At 36.1% G+C, this 19,743-nt stretch overlaps 1 protein-coding gene across 3 annotated transcripts in view; it reads right to left on the bottom strand.

Moving 5' to 3' along the window:
• NBEA (neurobeachin) overlaps positions 1-19,743 on the bottom strand; it is a 472,840-nt gene that overhangs the window by 49,657 nt on the left and 403,440 nt on the right. For all 3 annotated transcript variants that reach the window (XM_029960860.1, XM_018071249.2, XM_018071252.2), the window contains one exon: positions 9,123-9,275. In XM_029960860.1, the coding sequence (XP_029816720.1) occupies positions 9,123-9,275 (153 nt within the window). The remainder of the gene's footprint in view (positions 1-9,122; positions 9,276-19,743) is intronic.

Below are 19,743 nucleotides of genomic sequence, written 5' to 3'. Positions count from 1 at the left end.
CTAGAGCATTTCAGGAAAATGACAAAGCTTTTGACTATTCAAGAGTGGGAGAGTAAATTTGAAAAAAATCAACACTTGAGCTGAATGAGCATATTTCTCCCATTATCTCATCTAAAATCCTCTGGTGTTAGAATCACAGAAACACAGAACAGTAGAACAGTTTGGATTGGAAGGGACCTTAAAAGATCATCTAGTTCAATCCCCTTGCAACGAGCAGGGATATCTTCAACCAATTCAAGTTGCCCATAGTCCTGTCCCACCTGACCTTGAATGTTTCCAGGGATGGGGCATTCACCACATCTCTGGGTAACTTGTTCCAGTGTTTCATCATCCTCATTGTGAAAAATTTCTTCCTTATATCTCCTCTGAATCTACCCTCTTTTCATTTCAAGTCATTATCCCCTGTCCTATCTCAGTCAGTCCTGCTAAAAATTTTGTCCCCATCTTTCTTATAGGCCTCTTTAAGTACTGAAAGGTCATAATAAGGTCTCCTTGGAGCCTTCTCTTCTCAGGCCTAGATAACCCCAGCTCTCTTAGACTGTCTTCATAGGACAGGTGCTCCAGACCTCTGGTCATCTTCATGACCCACCCCTGGACCCATTCTAACAGGTCAGTGTCCTTTCTGAGGATCCCAGAGCTGGATGCAGCACCCTAGGTGGGGGTCTTGTAAGAGGCGAGCAGAGGGGCAGCCCTTAACCTGCTGGCTATGTTTCTTTTGATGTAGTCCAGGACACAGTTGGCCTTCTGAGCTGCAGGTGCACTTTTCTGGTTCATGTCCAGCCTCTCATCCACCAGTACCCTCAAATCCTTCTCAGCAGGGCTGCTCTCAATCTGTTCATCTCTCAGTCTGTATTCATACCAGGGGTTGTCTTAACCCAGGTGCAGGACCTTGCACTTGGTCTTGTTGAACCTTGTGAGGCCCATGGGGCCACTTCTTGAGCTTTTTCATTTCCTTCTGGATGAAATCCCATCCCTCAGGTGTGGTAACCACATCACTCAGAGTGGTGTCATCTGCAAACTCGCTGAGGGCGCACTCAATCCCACTGTCTATGTCCCTGATGAAGATATTAAACAGTACCGGTCCCAGTAGAGACCACCACTTGTCACCGATGTCCATCTGGACATTGAGCTGTTGACCATTACCCTCTGCTCCGGATGTGACTGTCCAACCAATTCCTTACCCACCAAACAGTCCATCCATTAAATCCACCTTTCTCCAATTTAGAGAGAAGGATGCCGTGAGGGACCATGTCAAAGGCTTTATACAAATCCAGACAGATGACATCTGTAGCCCTTCCCATGTCCACTGATGTAGTCACTCCATTGTAAAAGGTCACTAGGTTGGTCGGGAAGGACTTGCCCTTGGTGAAGCCATGCTGGCTGTCTCAAATCACCTCCCTTCCTCCATGTGCCTTAGCATGGGTTCTAGGAGGATCTGTTCCATGAGCTTCCCAGGCACAGAGGTGAGGCTCACAGTTAAGTAATTCCCAGCATCCTACTTTCTACCCTTTTTAAAAACGGGTGCAATGTTTCCCTTTTCCCACTCACCAGAGACTTCACCTGACTGCCATGACATTTTATGGAGAGTGGTTTGACAACTACATCAGTCAATTCCCAAAGGACTCTGGGATGCAACTCATCAGATGCCATAGACTTTTAGTATGTTCAGGTTCTTCAGGTGGCCATAAAACTGCTCTTCTCGTACAGTGGGAGAGACTTTGCTCTCCAAGACCCCATCTTGCAGTCCAGTCACTCGAGAGGTGTGGAAAGAGAGGTCGCAATAGAAGACTGAGGTAAAAAACTGTTGAGTACCTTGTCCATTACCATCAGTTTGTCAGTCTTGCTCATGGGGGGGGTACACTTTTTTTGACCTTTACAGTTAGAAGAGTTAGGAGAGTTGCACATCTATGTTATATTTCCTTGAGGCACTTTCCACTCACATGACAAGCCCTTACTAAGCAGCTTGCCATTTCAGAGAAGGCCTTACTGACCCTGGCAGGTTTGGAGAACTTCTATTTCACAAGGATTAATAGTTCTTTAATAACTTATTAAATGAGTTACTTTTTAGCAGTTGAATATCTAATGTCTCCAATTCTTTAAACAGATTTATTGTACTATGTTTAGAGGTCTAATGGTTCTCTAAAGAACTTTGGGATCTTTAGTTCCTTGGGGAAATACCTCCGTTTCTTGAGAAAATTGTGAGTAAATCTGTGGCACGAGAATTTAATTATTTTGAAATATAAATTTCAGAACTCCACACAAACGTGGCATTCAGAAGAATTATTGTCAAGGAGGCTCTGAGGATGTTGGGGGTATCAAGGAGTAGTAGCTGTGTGATGTAAGACTGGGGTGGTGCAGGATTTGGAGCAGAGACCAGAGTGGATGATGGAGAGAGGAGCCAGAGCTGTGAAGCAGAATGACTCTTCATGGGCCGTAGCACCACACAGCCTCCAGCTGCAGGCTGCAACGGGTGCTGTGTGATGTTCATGGTGCCCCAGTCAGGGTGTCCTGTGGGGTAGGGCACTGGGCATGAACAATAGGTAGGGTGCACTCAAGAACAACGAGCCACTAAAATGTTACAAAGTCCCACTGGCCCTCAGGGAAAAGGCTTCTGATCTGTGCTTTATAATCTGGATTAATGTTAGTCAGGAGAAAGCTTCTTATGTCAGGTCTGACCTGGTTTGCTGGTGTTTCTCCAAGTACTTCTGCAATGCTACTCATGCGATACTTGCGGAATCCTCTCCCTAATTTGCTCTAATGCACAGGCTGCTCCCTATCCATGTAAGTGCCTCCTGAAAATTTATGAGCTGTTCACTGTCAACAGTACATCGTTTGGTTTCTCAAGAATATGCAGTGCTCAGTAGGGAATAGGGCAAGAGAATTTACTGTATAGAAAATAATTTGTAGGTACAGTAGGAACAATATATAGAAAAAGATAACAATAATATCCGCAAAATAGGCCGGTGCTAAAGCATTTTTCAAGAACATTTTGGTTATAAAACATTTCCGGGGGTTTAATTTTTTGAGCATCTCTTTAATATGAAATATAAGAAAACTTTTTGTTTAAAAAAAGCAATAATAAATATTACTTATATAATGATGTAATTATTTATGGTTTTTGAAGATTCTTACTGTTAAACAGAAATCCAGCTTGCTTTCTACTATAATTGAAATGTACAGAAAACATAGTTTAATTCAGGCACTCTCAAACTGAACTTGTTTGATTGAATAACTGTTACTAGGCTTCATTTTCAAATAGCAATATTCCAGTCAGTATTTTTTCATGGGTTTTGTTTTGAGGAAGGAGTTTCTCCTGTTACTGTTTTCAGTGAAGTGACTTTTATTGCCAGCAGATAATTTGCAAGCATTATTATACATCTAGTGTATACATATTTTGTGGGGTTTGTGTATTTGCTGGTAAGTATATGCACCCATGTTCCACAGGCCAAAAATCTGATCTGTAGGTGTTGTAAAATACAAATAGGTATTAGTAAGTTTATGTATAGACTAAAAAAAAGTTAATATAAACCAAGTTACTGCTTCCTGGGAACAAGCACTATATCTCTTTTCAGACCTCTATGCAGTATGAATGCTGCACAATTCCCCTCTGCTCATCCTAACTTGATGTTAAAAGTATTTTTCACAGAGATTCCAGTAGGAGGCAGTGGTTTTTATTGTAACGTACGCTATGTGCTCTGTAAAGTGTCAGAAGTTCTTGATTTACAAAATATGCTATTCCAACCTCTTTCTAACACAACATTTTGTGCTCTCCAGGTATTTCGCGTCACCAGAGAAGTGGAAAGTTCTGATGCTGTTCCTTGTCTGTACCACAGCTGCATCTGTCTCTCCTGTTTCTGCAGGTCCTGCCTTGCTCCCTTCCCTTCCATACCTATATGCTATCTGTCTCTCCAAAAAACACTTGTATCTTGCTATTAAATTATATTTAGTATATTTAAAAATATTTTCTTATAATTACACTGAGGTAGTTTGGCTTTACAGATCTGCTCAATAACAGATCATCAGTCGTTTCAGCCTGCGAGCTGGGTTTTTCTTCTCTCCCCTCACATCTGTGCTCCTCTGCAGCCATTGCATATACAGATCCTCTCTACCTAATATTTCTTCAACTCATTTACCATTTCTTGTACTTACTATTGAAGCAAAATCCTTGACTTTCCTCATATAACAAACCAGGCAATACTGGTATCTGAAATTAATTATGCTCATTTAAGTAAAGTAATATTCTAAAAAAAGTTACACAGAAGTACATTTTACAGATTTGGGTTATTCAGGGATGTCTGCACAGAAAGTGATCCTTTATGTAAGCATCTTCAAAATGTAAATAGGATTCTTCAGCAATATAGGAAGTTCAAAACCAAAAAAATCATTGCTATTTCCAAAGTAGACTGAAACCCCTGTTGCCTGAATAAGTTTTAATTGCATTGAGAACTAACCTTGGCAATTCACAAAATAAAATCAAAGCTACTACAGAGGAAGTAATATCAAGTCTTATCTTGTGCTTATCTGGTAGAAAAGAAATGTCAACTGCTGCTGAATGGTGAGGAGGAAAAGATAAATTTTCCAGATCCTCCTAGCAAAGAGATTGCATACTAGATGTTTCTAATGACTATTCAAGAAGCTTTTTAATTATGAAATACTATGCATGCTTCTGAATAGCCAGGGAACTGTACAAAAATGTAATTGGCAGCACAAGAGTGCAAATAAATCATTTCAGAGACAGAAAGAAAATTCAATCTTAGTAACAGTTATGTAATAGGAACAAAATATGCATAACAAAAACAGGACATCATTTAATCTCTCAAAAGTATAATTTATAGTGAATGCATTTTACTCAGCACTGCAATTTGTAATTTAATATGTGCATAAGCCATAATGAAAATATCATTGTAATTAACTTTGAATTACACAATCTTACATCTTTTGTTTCAAAACTAAAGAATGCTTATTATAAAAGCTCTGCTTCAGTGTTTCACAGTGGTGTTCCCTGCCTTGATTTAACATGCTTGACTTACTGACTGAATCTGTTCTATTTCTGGCTCTCAGGATTGCTCAGAGTCTGTGGGGACCGAGAGGTTGAGTAGGACTACAGATGCACATCTGTGGAAGGTTTTATGCGTGGCTTTTTTTTTCCCTGGTAAACTGGGTGATTATGATTGATGAGCCCAGCATTAGCGTAATGTTATCAGGGACACTTTCTGCCTCTGTCCTTTGTACCACTGCTGAGGTCAGACCATAATCGTGTTAGCATTGAACATAGTGCTTTATTAATGTTTCATGAGTAACTCCATAGTAATCAGTCTAGGTTTGTATGGATAAATAAAACTGCTACAAAAATCCCTAATGTATACACTGAGTGTTTTAGAAGCTACTGTAATAAGGTCTTAAAAGTAACTTGATTGAATGTCTTTTCTGGTCTTTAGAATAAGTCTAATTTCCACAAGTTTAAAGGAATCTCTTTTGATGGAAAACCATTTCCACGTTCATTTCTGTGTTTAGGTTGAAGCATAAAACACCCAGCTGAACAATTAAGTGATATAACTCAAAACCCCTGTCTGCCATTTATTAATTTGCACAGAATTTTAGTAAAGTTTGTTAACCAATTGGTTAAATTACGTCGATTTATGACACTGTGCCTCTTGATGTTTTATAGGCTATTCTCTGCTTTTTTTGGTAAGTCTCAGGATGAAATGTTGGAATTCTTGCTGTGATTTAAAGAAAATGTTTACATTCATAAATGTGCAAGTAGTATATAAGGATTTGTACTTACTCCCACATAAAATTACACATTATATATGCCTGCAGCAAGCAAAAAAGTATGTATGAACACAAGAAAATAGTGTCAGCTAGGGAAAAACAAGATCCCACTGTATGTTGTGCTGTACCACACAGGATCCTTTCCACTGAGGTGAAATGACTACTGATGATTTCATTAGACAAGGGATCAGGATAACACTTGAAATATTTCTCAGTTTTCTGTAAACGTGTTCTCTGCTTGCTTGCTAAGTTGTTGTAGAAATTCCAGGCTTGCACAAGCTTGCTGTGTTTTACATGTCAGCATCACACCCAGGCTATTTTTTTTTCTTAAGATAGATTCTTGTATAACAGTCAAACTTGGCCTGGGGATGACCTAACATAATACATCTGCTGTCCGGTTCAAATAATGGAATCAGACATTAGGGTAGGGAATGTCAACCTTCCCAATCCCTTTATATTTGTTCCTTTGACCAGTCCCAGTCTAGTGACCAAAAAGACAGTGTACTGGTAGCTTGTTGTATGTGTTAACAAAACCCTCCATTAAGAAGTGTTTCTGAAAAATTATTACACATTCAAAGTATTGCATTTTCAAAATGTAATTCCATTACTTCTTACTGCATTTTTTGTGAATACTATCTGCATTTTTGTGAAAGGGATTATCCTTCTTTAGCTACTTGCTCTTTTATAATAAGCTTTGTAAAATATTATGCATATATCATGCTCTTTAAGGTCCCAAAGTTATTCACTTTGCTTTTATCCTCTGAACTCCATCCAAATATGAACGCTTCTTCTGTTTTCTAGTCACCCAGATGTGAATCCAATATTCCAGGTGCAGTCTCAAAAGAACCACAGACAGGTACAACTGTTTACATCCTCTGTGATGCAATGATTCTCCATAGATTGCATCAAAATACACTTATTTCTGGTGAATAGAGAATTACAGTTTTGTTTAATCTAATTGCCACTTATTGTCACCCTTACCTTGCTACTGCTCTATTTTTGGTACTATTTTTGTTTCCAGACTTCTGCTTCTTATTGAACATCTTAAATTCTTTCCTTCCAAGGTGATTTTCAGTGTATTTTATGCATCTAATTCAAATAAATCTATGCCTCTTTCTCTTGTTTTCCAGGCAATTCCTAACTTTGTTATTATTTGGAAACTTCTGCAGACTTCTCACTTGAAGATAGCATGTATCTGCACAGAACTGAATTTTAACTACTGATCATGCTCTTGCTAAAAGAGCATGATCAGGGATCATGGGATGAATAAAGGCCATGCAGAAACTGCCTCCCAGCAAAACTGTATAATAATGGCATGATGCTCACATCTGTGGGGAAAGAGGTGGAAAACAGTATCGGAAGGGTCTGACACATATGGGAGATAATTTTTGATTTTAGAAATCTACAAAGTATTCAATTAGTTGAAACCTGTAATTATACTACTACTCTAATCTTAATATCAGTTTGTCTGTCTCCTGGCAGTCTAAGCAGACTTACACATGTATGGAATCAGTCATTACCTAACTATCAAGTAGTGTAGTCCTAAAGGGATTTAAATCCTGTACTCTAAATTCATGCAAGCAGTTGATTTCTTCAACAGTGCAAAAAAAAAAAAAAACAACAACAAGCAGAAATTGCACAAGGGAAATGAAAGAAACTAAAGATAAAGCTTTTCTTCAGGTTATCTCTTATCACATAGTGCACATATCCTCCTATTAATCATTCCATCTTTGTGGAAAGGAAAGATGAATAAAACTCAATTTAAGTTACAGGAAGGAAAAGTCTTTATAAAATTTCTGAAAATGAGTCCTTAATATGCATCTCTCATTACATCCTTCTATAGGGGGCAGCTTGTTTCTCCTTTTCCACAAAGCAATCACACTACTGTTCTTTCAGATGTCAAAACTAAACCTTTAGGTCAACTTTAGTGTGCTTACCTTTTGGCTCAGTTTGGGTCTAGCCACAAACCCTACCCAAGAAAGGGCTCTGTGCAGCGACACGGGCACTCCAGAGTACCTGTGATTGCATATCCCACACTTGAGAATGCTAATGAACTCTAGTGACCCTTTGAGGACACCTCCTTCTTTACTAGTCAAATTGCACTTGAATTTCTTTCCGTCAGCTGTGACAATTATTTGATTTTAAAAATAATTTTACAAAATATGCAGCTATAAGAGAAATCAGCCAAGAAACATTGTTCAGCTTCTTCCTGTCAATGACAGACTAATCTGTCAATGACAGAATAATTTCTCATAGCTGTGTTTCATATGTCTCAAGTGATGAGGTTGCACTCACTTCCTTAGGAGACTGTTGTACATATGTCAAACTACTTACTCTTCTAAATGGAGGGTACTTCTAAATCATCTACATCTAGGAATAAGTTTGTTTTAATAACATTCTTCTATTCTTTTGAACTTCATAGAACTACTTTTTTCTATCAATTCTTGAAGAACAATTTTCTTTAAATAGACAGTGCTTCAAATTAAATTGCCAAATTGATCAGAAAAAAATAGGACCAAACCAATACTAGATTTACAATGCTACCACAAAAGCACTATTGGGAATAATGCATAAGCTGAACAGTTCTGCAGCTGTATAGAAAACCATAGCTTATCAAAATCATAGTCCTGACTCTATAAGCAATACAAGCAATATGCATTTTAAGGAAGAACTATTTCCAGAACAGAACCATAAAATGAACTACTGTTGACTAAAGTATCAGAATATACCTTGCTATTCCTGAAAATTAATAAAAGCATACATATGTATTAACTTTATCAATAATAAAATAATTATCCAACAAATGAAGGAGAAAAAGATAAAACATAAATGTTCTTTCTGCTTAAATTCTGCATGCCTTGTAATAATTTACATCAGATCAGTTCTTTTGCAAAATTTCTTCAGGGACTGCAGTTGTTGGCTTATGTTCACATTTCTACACTTCCAGTTCATCTCTGATGAACAGGAAGTGCATATCTTCAGGCGAATAAGGAATACAAGATGTCTTGCAAGATAACAGCATATATAGTAATCCTTTATTTTTTTAATGTAGAAGGTGGTGAGGAGGGACACACAAATTTTTGAGGCTATCTTATACTGTCCCGCTCATGCCCATCTGATGCTCTCTCAAGAGAGAGTAAATAACTAAATTTAACTTTCCATAATTTGGAATTTGGGCACATGTAAGGAAAATCCACTGTAAAATAAAGGGTTCTGTCAAGCAAGGCAGAATTCAAATTCTCCTTCACTTTTTACTTTACAAATCTAGTCCTAAAGAGATGAAAACAGAATTAGGTTAGCTTGTTAAAACACAGAACCCCTTACTTAGGCTAAACTAAAGTACAGCTTACCATCCTGTTGATACGGACGAAGTCTTCGGGCTTCTTGGCCCATGGAGGGAGATCAACATCATTCACGACAATTTCGTCTTCCCTGATTCCCAGATTATAGCCATTACTGTTGACAAACATCTCTGGTAGGTAGTAAAATTCTGGAATTAACTCCTAGCAAGGAGAAAACACACAATGAGACTTCATATTTATACAGAGATGTTGAACGGCGCTCCCAGAATCAGGCTCCTTTGTAGTACACATTAAAGCATTCATGGTTTTGTTTGAGTCTCTGTGCACTTGTTTTAAGAAATTTTATAATCTGTTTTCTTGTACTTACAGTCAAACTTCTTTCTCATAACGAAATATTCAATCTTTGTTTTCCCCATACCTGTTTTTACAAAAAGCACAACTTTGGAAAAGCAGTGCATATCATAAGGGAGACCTCTTCAGAATAACAGATACAAGCAACTGTATGCCAGGCCTTCAATATGAAAATACATTGGATTTTTTAATCAAGATTTAACAAAAATACTTAAAAACTGAAAAAGTTGCAGATATAACACTGCCTTGATTTTAGTTTCTCTATATTTTTTAATTGCATAAGAAAAGGTGGCAATTTGACTACTTATACAAAGAAAAATAACTCAGGATGAATAATTTTTTCTATTCTAAGAAAACTTCAAAAATACGCGGAGAGAAAGATATCAGTACAACAAATGCCCTTCGAACAGATATACATGATATTTAAAATGTGAAATATAGCATAGAATATTTCATGTGAAATATAGCATAGCAACTGCATAGCAACGGTTATCTGCATAGTATAATACATGTAAAGGTGTGAAGTTATTCCCAATTTCCAGAAGAGCTAAATAGAAATTCATTTTGACATAATAAATATTGCTATTTTTTGCTATTATTTTAACAGGAAGTATTGAACTGCAATAACAACAGAAAAGCTTTAAAGCTCACTATCTCTTTTCTAATATCCAGATATAGATTAAATTCACCAAATTACATTGTTAAAAGCATTATGGCCTTCAGTTGTGTAACATGATCAAAATTGTTGACACAGCACCTGAAACCTGAATCTCTTCATGGGCCTTTCAAAGGCTGCAGACATGCAAAGAGTAAAAAAAAAAAATCACTGCAGACACAAACTTATCTAATTAAATCTGATTTGCAACTCCATAGAGAAGAGAGAAGTTAAAGTATAGATGGTCCTTTCAAATTCATTAAGTAAAAAAAAAGTGTACTTGTTACAATTTTAAGCATGTTTAGAGAGGCAGTTTAACTGCTTCTTTACATCATTTTAATACACTACAGTTTGAATTCAGATTAGACTAAAATGCAGTGCCAATTAATATCTAACCAGTGCAAAACACTAACCAAGTGAGACATCACTGAACTTGGATAGCTCATTATGAAACAATCTTCTATTCCAAAAAAAAAAAAAAAAAAAGAAATTACTACATGCAGTAAGTAATAAAACAGCAGCTAGAGCAAAGCCAAAGTAAAAATAATCCTGAATATTCTATAAGGTTAAAAGAAAAAAGATTATTTTCCTGACAATCTTAAGTTTTATTATATACATCTCTAATTTATTCAGGGTATTTCTAAAAGCAGTCTTACCCCCTTTTCCCCAAACAGGATTCACTAAGTCTCAGGTTCCAGAAGAAGCTTTTCAGTTTGCTCTAATGAAGCCCAAAGAAGAATGAATAATCCTCACAGTTGGAGAAAACTATACAGTAATCTTTCAGGAGTTCAACAAATTATTACTAATTCAGGACTAAGAGTAGGTCACAACCCAACATATGCTACCACAGAAATTACTGATAAACTAAGATCATTACCTTAAAAAAAAAAAAAAAAAAGAAGAACTCATAAGGACCTCAGAATTATGAAATATGAAAAATTCAAAATTAATTAAAAGGCCAATATTCAAATGAAACACAATTTATTACAGAAAAAAGTAAGCAAAGTTTGTTTCTATTTTGTATAACAGCCTTGAAACACATACCACAGAATTTTAATTATTATTGATCTTTATTCAATATGGTGGCATACTAACCTGTAATGTCACAGGAAGCAAGACTTTTGATTCCATCAAAGATAAGTTTCCTTTTTCAGTTTTAAATGTCCTAGCATGTAATTGTGGACTTTTACACCTAACATACCTGAAAGATTTGTGCTACCCAGAGACACATCTAGTGTTTAACTCAATTCTACTAACCTTTCAGCTTCAGGGGCATCTTGAAACAAAGGGATTTAAGTCACTGAGTATTTTAATGGTATTTCCATTTAGTAATTTTATCTTTGTTGCTCTTTGCTTTCAGTGTAATTTAATGTTCCCTTGTCTGGTATAGCAGAAAACATAAACAGAATAAACAAAAGTATACTACTAACTTTCTTCATAAGATTTATTGTGTTGTGTATGTTTAGTTCAAACTGTCTTATTCCTGTGCTCTGGAAACTAACCAGTGCCAGACTTATAAATCCTCTTCAAATAACACCCTCTCTAGAACCCTCGTAATTTCAGTTACACATCTCCTGGTAAGGTTTTTTTAGTATTTTTGTTTGTTTGGTTGGTTTTTTCTTTGTTTGTTTTTGTAGGTTTTTTGTTGTTTTTTTGGGGGGTTTGTTGGGTTTTCTGTTTTATTTTTTAGTCAAAGCAACAAAACTAAACATAATATTATAGAAAAATTAATAAACATGCTCTGTTATAGCCTCAGCATTCTCTCCAATGTTATTTTTAGTGCAGCCTACAATTTTCTTTGCTTATTTGAGTACTATTTAGCATGAATCAAATGTTTTCTTGAAATATGAGCAATGTCGCATGTGACCTTTCCCAGATACTTACATATTTCCCATACTTCATATTAACCATTCAGCTTTCTGTGGTAGCATTCAATATTCCTCTAGTCATTTTGCTGTCTCCACTATTGACCAGACTAAGAAACCACAGCACTCAAAAATAGCTCAGATAAATAAATCCTTTTTCATTTCTAAAGAATGAATTAATATATACTAAAACACAGACCTGCTGTGAAAGCCCGTGGCACCTGGTATATATGAACTTGTTAACATTTGGAATCATCTTCAAAATGTGTATTTAGCTACTTAGAAGCATAGAAAATACAAATAACGTAGATAAGTATCATAGAAAAGTTTGTTTTTATGTGTCCAATTTTTGTTCTACTGTGAAAAATTAAAGCAGCTGTCTCTTCTATCTCATGCCAATGGTAGGCACTGGCTGGGGATGGAAAGGCCAATATTCCCTTCCCCGGGGCCCCTGAGCATGCTTTGCTAGGAGAAGTATAAGCTGGGAGAAGCAGAGAGAGGAAGGATTAGCAAGGACAGTGAGGCAACAAGGATGGAGCTTGAGAGGTTGCTGTGAAAAGGAAGGAGAAGACAGGAGTGACTCTCAGCAGAGACGATGACAACTGGGGCCCAAAAAGCCACTGAAAGTTGCAAGAAAAAACACAAGAATGCAGGAAAAAATAACATCAGCAATGGCTAGAGATATTTTCAAAAAGTATTTACATTTTTCTCAGCTAAAGTTTGGGTTTTCTTTGTTTCACAAATGGCTATGTGCCAGTTCATATTCTAATAAAGATTATGACAAGAGAGAGCCAGTTCTTTTAGTGCTTTTCCTGTTATGGATAGGAAACACATACTCAAATAAATAACTGCTTCAGGGTCACATTTAGGGAGGTGCCCTTGTCCAATCCTCCATTCCAGATGAGGTTCAGCTATGCCATCTATCCTGCAAGATATCTGTCTACCCTGTTGTCCAGAATTTGAGTGACAGTAACTCCACAATCCTTCCATCAACTGACTTCAGTGCTCTTCATTTGAGGAAGTTTTACCTAACAACTGGTTTGAATCTTCCATTACACAATCTAAGTCCATTTTCCCTTGTCCTAGCTATCAGTCTATCCCAGATACAGAGAATAAATTACTATTTTCTCTTTGCATAGTTTATTTAATGTTTGAAAAGCATTATTCTACCAGCTCTACAGTCTTTCAGCTCCTAAAAGTCTAAATGAAGGACAATGATGTATTGCTCCATTGCTAAGTTTTAGTTAGAGAAGTGCAAAATACAGTTTCAAACTCCCCAAACTATCTAGCAGAATTATTGCTAAATGCTGTATAACTTTATTTACTCCTATATATACTTTGGCCTTATTATATTTTATCACATGCTGATCACACAGAAGCCAAAATAAATGCTTTTATCAACCTCTGTAATCTTTCGATTGGAGATTGAGATTGCATACTTTTCTGACAGCATCTGTTATTTTTCATTCATTTAGCACAGAGTGTAATTTGTCAGACAACATACATTTTACAGATCACCAGCCTCATACTTTAGAAGGGTCATTGTTAAATTCACCTGAAGATAGGGACAAGGAGACTCAAAAATTAGGAGGAGAAAAATGTATCTCAGGGATGATATTTACACAAAGGGATAGCCCACAGAGAACCTTCTGTCTCCCAATCCGCTTTCCTCTTGACAGACAGAATAGTTGATAACAGAATTCTTAAAACTCCTATTGCACCTTCAGTGGCACTAGTGGTAAAAGGTCAATGAAAAGCCAGGTCTATGCAAAGGAATGCTTGTTTGAAGCTACTGTGACCTTGAGAGGTTTATGTTTCAAGATACCAATGTTCATGAAAAACAAACCTCAAAGTATTTTCTTACTTCAATACACACATTGTGCCATCCAGTGCAAATCAAGACATGAAGGAAAATACATATAAAAAAAACTTCCATCAAAAAGACCTTCCCCATAAGTTATATCATTTTGCAGGCATAAAATGAGAGAATGCAAAGAAAGAAGACACAGAAAACCAGCGTTTGGTTTCTTTGCTCTTGCCAAAACATATCAAAGGTTCTGAATAAATCTTTCTGAATACATAACCTGACATGGGTAATTTCTTACCACAAGAAATATCTAGGGTTCAAAGAGTTAATAAAAATAGGGATTTTAGTGATCTAAATCTATTTGTAGTACTTTCTGTCTAGTTGTCCTTGATATTTCACAAACTGGTAACCTCCTCTGCTCCCCTTTCATTCACACTTCTGATAAGATAGGTTAGCTTTCTATCATTTAATAGTCAACTACCTTTCAAACAGCTCGAGAAGCTTGACTTTTCTCAGGTGAAGAATGATGCAGTAAAGCTACTGAAGGATGAAAAAAAAAGGTAAAATGAATATTATAACAGACATTTCTTGTCTGTAAATGTGATATCTAGTTTATTTTAATAGCTATACTAAAACCCCAAGGTATAGTTAACAGTATTTTATGCCTTGTGTCCTCATATAAGAAAACATCCCCCAAATGCATTTTCTAATTTACAAGCCTGTGACAAATCCAAACTGCTGAGAAATTAAACTTTAAAAATATGTCTTCAGGTGATAGAGGACCACTATTAACACTATCATAATTGTACACCACTTGCATCAAATCTGACATTTGTGCTTAATATGTTTTGCTAAGGGTATACCATTTTATGGCCTCCCAATGAAATAAAATCCAACCCAGACGTTTTCACTTTTCTAATATAATTCACTTCAAGCTTTTAAAGCTGCCATTTCTTTTTCTTTCTTTCTTTTCCTTCCAAAAGGTTGATCCTCTGGCATGCATTAATTCCACAAGAGTCTAGTACTGGGTCAATGAGTCAGTCATGAGTACCACCATTAAGCATTAATTCACACTAAGGCACCTTAATGACATTTTGTCAGAGCTACCTTTCTAACTTCTAAACAGACTATTCAAAAAGTAATATAACAAGTTTGAGAGGCATTAAGGAAGATTAGTGCCTTAACAGGAGGCTCTGGGGAAGTCAATATTAACAAAAACTGCAGCAAGGGGGAGGTGGAAAGGAAAAAAAAATGTGAGAGCTGACTGGCCAACTTATGGTCATTTCCGGGTGACTTGCTTCCTCAAAGGTCACCCCATGAATGTTCATTCTTCCTCCAGCTTGTACTGATTATCTTGAGAGAAGGTCGATGTTGATAAAGGGAGACACAATAAAATAAATTGTTATCCAGGTTCTCCCTTGTGTGTTACCACTCTAACACAGCACATACCGTATTAATTCTGTTTCATCCACTGTAGGTGAACAAGTTTCTTTGAAAATGAACCAAAACCAAAACTGTATAAGGAACAAAATGGTCTAAGTATATCTTTAATCATCCATTGGGCAATAATCTATCCTACACTACATTTTTCAAAGGTGGTCTACCTTTTGCCACAGCTCAAGATGCCAGAATTACAGCTGGGTTTTTAGGCTGATCAAACTACTGCCACAGCCCTGTTTTCATTAGCTCAGTGTGAAATAATTTAGTTCCAGAGGAGACTACACAGAGGTAGAGAGGGAAGGAGGGAGGGGAAAGGGAGAAAGAGAGAAACAGAGAGAGAGAATGCCAGAGAGGACACATGCGTGTGAGAAAAGGAGCCGGACTCAAAGAATTGCAGCTTTCTAAAGAGAGATACGTTCTTTTGCAAATTTCAAGTATTTGGTTTTTAAATTTTAATGCAGAATTTTGTAATAGTGGTTTGAATGTATTTTTAAACTATATCAAGGCCGCAAAAGGACTCAGTCGTGGAAAGTGTCTGCAGTGCTTAAAAAATCTCAATTTACTTGTTAAAATGGATCTACTTCAGCACTGACTTAAGCATTTGAGGATAAAGCGACTCATATTCCTCTTTCTTAAAAATTAACTGATGAAAAAGACCACCACACTTTATTTTCCTAAAAAAAATAATTTAAAAAGTATTCTTTAAATTAGATCTTGCTAATAAAGAATTAAGGCAATTCATATGATTATTTAATATAGTACTTGAAAGCAAAAGTTGTGGCCAACTCACTATGCACAGCAATGAGGAATGTCAGATTAATCCCACACACTGTTTTAAAATTATTTCATAACCTTTGCCACAGTAATTAATGAGGTTAGTAAGATCAGAGATTAATGTACTTAAAGCAGCTTAGATGAATTTCAAATGTATGATAAGGAATACATGAAAGATGAACACTTTGCTAGTCTGAACAGTTTTCAAAGTGTGCAACTTTGATGGGTAGCCTGTATTCCATGGACTAAATATTTACTATAAAGACTCGAAAAATCTTAAGGATGGGAAAACAATTTACAGCATGTGTATCACATGGGAATCCACACTGCCAACCCTCTTCCCACATTTATAACTGCATGTAGAGCCAGAGGAAGCTACACAAATATGCTAAAACTTTTAACAGAGCACGCCTCCTCTTTTGCACACTCTCTACTTTCTTACAGGAGTCCTGGAGAATATTAGAAGTTTCCAGACTGCTGGACACGACTTTTTGAATGATTCCTACTGTCAGAGCTGAAGCTCTTCTGTTGTGCAAGACAGTGGATATTGCTCTTAGGATAGTGGTAAAAATAAGTAGAGATTTTGAGGGAGTTGCTTGGTGGTTCCCCAAATCTCACTGTTTTTTAAGTCCCTGAGAACTGGATTAAAATGTTTGAAAAGTCTGTAAGGCATTCCAAGCAGTAGCACAACAATCTGAAAAAAATGAGGTATTTGTATTAGCAGTAACAGTTCAGTTTCCTATCCTTTTGCAGAATGAACTTCAAGGCCTCAGGGAGAAGTTGGCCCTGATGTCATGGCATTGAGAAATGTAGTTCATTAAGATCTTAAGCAACAAACAACAGCAACAATTAGTTGCTATACTCATTCTTGATTTATCGCTAAGAAACACAGACTCTGCAAACAGAAAGGGCCTAAAGGGTCAACTAACACATTCTCTTGCCAATTCATGATTGTCCCTGACTCTTTTCCACTGCTTTGCCAATCTACTTACAAAAGAAACTTTAGAAATAAGGGGTTTACTACTTCCCCTTGTGAGGATATTCAAACTCAAAGAATACTCAATTTTACTTTAACTTTTCATACTTTGTTGCTTGGGTGAGCATTCTTCCACTCTGATCCCTTTCCTCTTTGTTCCTTGACAAACAATTCCTCTCTTTCATATGTTTCCATATTTCATAGCATTTATGTATCTTCACTCTTAGACATTAATTACCCCACACATACACACTTTTTTTCTACTTGTATCCAACTCCTTAAACACATTTGCTGCTCTTCTTATGGCTCTCTCCAGTTTGGGTACATACTTCCACTAGCTGGCTCCCGCAAAGAAAGCACTAAGCATTTTGCTTTATCCAGCATGAATGCATACTAAAAATTGGACAAGGAAAAGGAAAATAACTTGTGTTCTCCAAGAACATAATAGCTCTGAATGAATGACTAATCAGACTGTTTTAGGGGGAAATTAGATGCCATGAAATATTCTAGTTGCTATAATCTAAGGATAAAGCTTTGGTCTCATGATAAGCTTTCTATCATCCTGTTGATCTTACAGTTTCCTTGTTAAGCTTAAGACAAAACAGCAGTGCATTGACATATATTGCTTAGGCTACTGAAGTGTACCTCAGTGGACTTAACAGATGATGCAATACATTGAATGCTGGTATTAAATCTCCTCTAATTTCTACTTGTTTTTATTTTTTACCTTTTTTTTTTTTACTTAGATAGGTTATTAAGGTTTTCTATTTGTTTTAGCATCACTTAAAGATTCAGCTCATTTTTTGAATCTGCTTTTGTTTATCTATTTTTATGTTAAGCTGAATCAACCAATAATAAATCAACTCAAGGTTAGTTTCTAAACCCACCTTCCCTGTACCTTCATTGATTAATAAACACATATTTTAAGCAGCATGTTTAATCCCTAAAGTATTCCTGAACAGTCAGGTCAGGGAAAATATGGAGAAAACATTTATTGGCTAATAAATACCTCCTCTATGCCTTCCATATTAGATTTTTTGTAATGACTTAGATCCAAGAAGTATTTCTCTTTCGAATTGTGTCACTGAAATGTATATATATATAAATCTGACTCTGGGGCTCTACAGTAGATTGCCAAATGTATTCTGGAAGACACTGTTGGACAATCTTTCCCCCCAGTGTAACTCTGACCCTTAATTGTTACTATTTTTCCCATTATTCCCAAATCTCTTTTTTAAATTCAATGACATTAAAGTACATAGCTACCTTTTGCCTTCCTTTTCTGAAGGTATCTGTTTTTTTAATACCAATACATTTTGCAATGCAGCTGTTATCCATCCATAATTCCTTCATCCTTGTAATACCTGGTGGCAGCAGTTTAAATTACCCCACTTGGTTCACAAGGTTGCTGGTATTTTCATACAAACATTTCAGTTCTTTGTTTTACTGATAACTAATTTGGTTGCTAGTTTAGGAACAATCCTTTCACTAATTATATACCCTAGCTAAATACCATCTCTCCGTCTGTCCTCAGATATTCCTTTATCTTTTGCAATGCCTTGATGTATTTAACTGCCCTCCTCCTGTGTACTAAAGCCAGACAAGAAGATTACAGTCACTTCCAACTGTCTTCCCTTATTCCTCAGTTTAAGGCTCTTATCTTTTGTTTGAGCCTCACTCCTAGGAAGTCACTTTTGCAGATATTCTAGTGGAATTCCAGGAAAACGAGATTTCATTGAAAGGGAAAAATTAAAATGTCAGCACTTTGAACATATAACAAATATAGTAGATTTTACCTCAAATTCCTTCCAAATTAGGAAATTTCCTAATGCACTTAAAATATTGTGATAGCACTTAAAATATTATTGACTTCCAGAGGAACATGAATAGATATGAAATAGGTTGTAGGAGGCCCAGGTCAGTTTCTTTTCTCTAAAAAGTATTTTCTCCCACATGTTGAGATGGCTATACAATTTACAATTAGTTATTCTAACTAGTAACTAAATAATAACAACATGGTTTATCCACATACACTTCGGAAACTGCTAGGATTATTTATGGAAACATGAGCTCTGGAATAAAATAAATCAACAAATTTACTTTTTTTTTTTCAAGATAAGTAAAAAATATCATGGCAATATGACCTTGACTTTATAATTTCCTAGTATGAGTGGCAGTATAAAAATAGAAGAGAAACATATTCACTGTAAAAAAAGTTTATTTTAAAAAAGAGCAATTTTAGGTATAGTGCAGCCTTTGCCTACCTTATTACTAGAAAATGAGACTCGAGAAAGCACCATATTATTCAAAATATTACTAGATTTTGGGTTCTTTCTGATAAGGTTTCATGTATATGAACAATAGCCCTTTGTATTTAACAATAGGTAAGAAAAAACAACAGTAAAATCATCCTGCTCTCTGGCTGTTTCTGTATATCGTGTAGAAGTTGTTTTAATCTAATGTGTATTGTTGCATAATATCCCCAGGCACTTTCAAGTAAAAGCTAAAGCTGTACAGAAAAGCCAACATTTTAAATGGGTCTTGTCATTAATGCTTTATTAATTGCCCCAGGCAATGCAAACCCAGAGCTAGGCAAGCTATAACAATATGACACTTTAAGGTCAAATCCAATTCCTGCTGTGTTTTATAGAGTGGGCCAAATATTGAGTTAACAGCAGGAAAGAACAATTTATTGGGCTTTTCTCCATCTCCTGATTATCTGATCTAAATTAAATCAGTTAGGTTGTTTTTCTCTAAAAACAAAACACCTTTTGTCCACTCAGCTTCAAAGAATCTTTGAT

This window comes from Manacus vitellinus, unplaced genomic scaffold (assembly GCF_001715985.3).
Source record: "Manacus vitellinus isolate BGI_N305 unplaced genomic scaffold, ASM171598v3 scaffold_2_pilon, whole genome shotgun sequence".
NCBI lineage: Eukaryota > Metazoa > Chordata > Aves > Passeriformes > Pipridae > Manacus > Manacus vitellinus.
The sequence above is the reverse complement of the archived record's forward strand: the minus strand, read 5'-3'. Positions and strand labels throughout refer to the sequence as shown.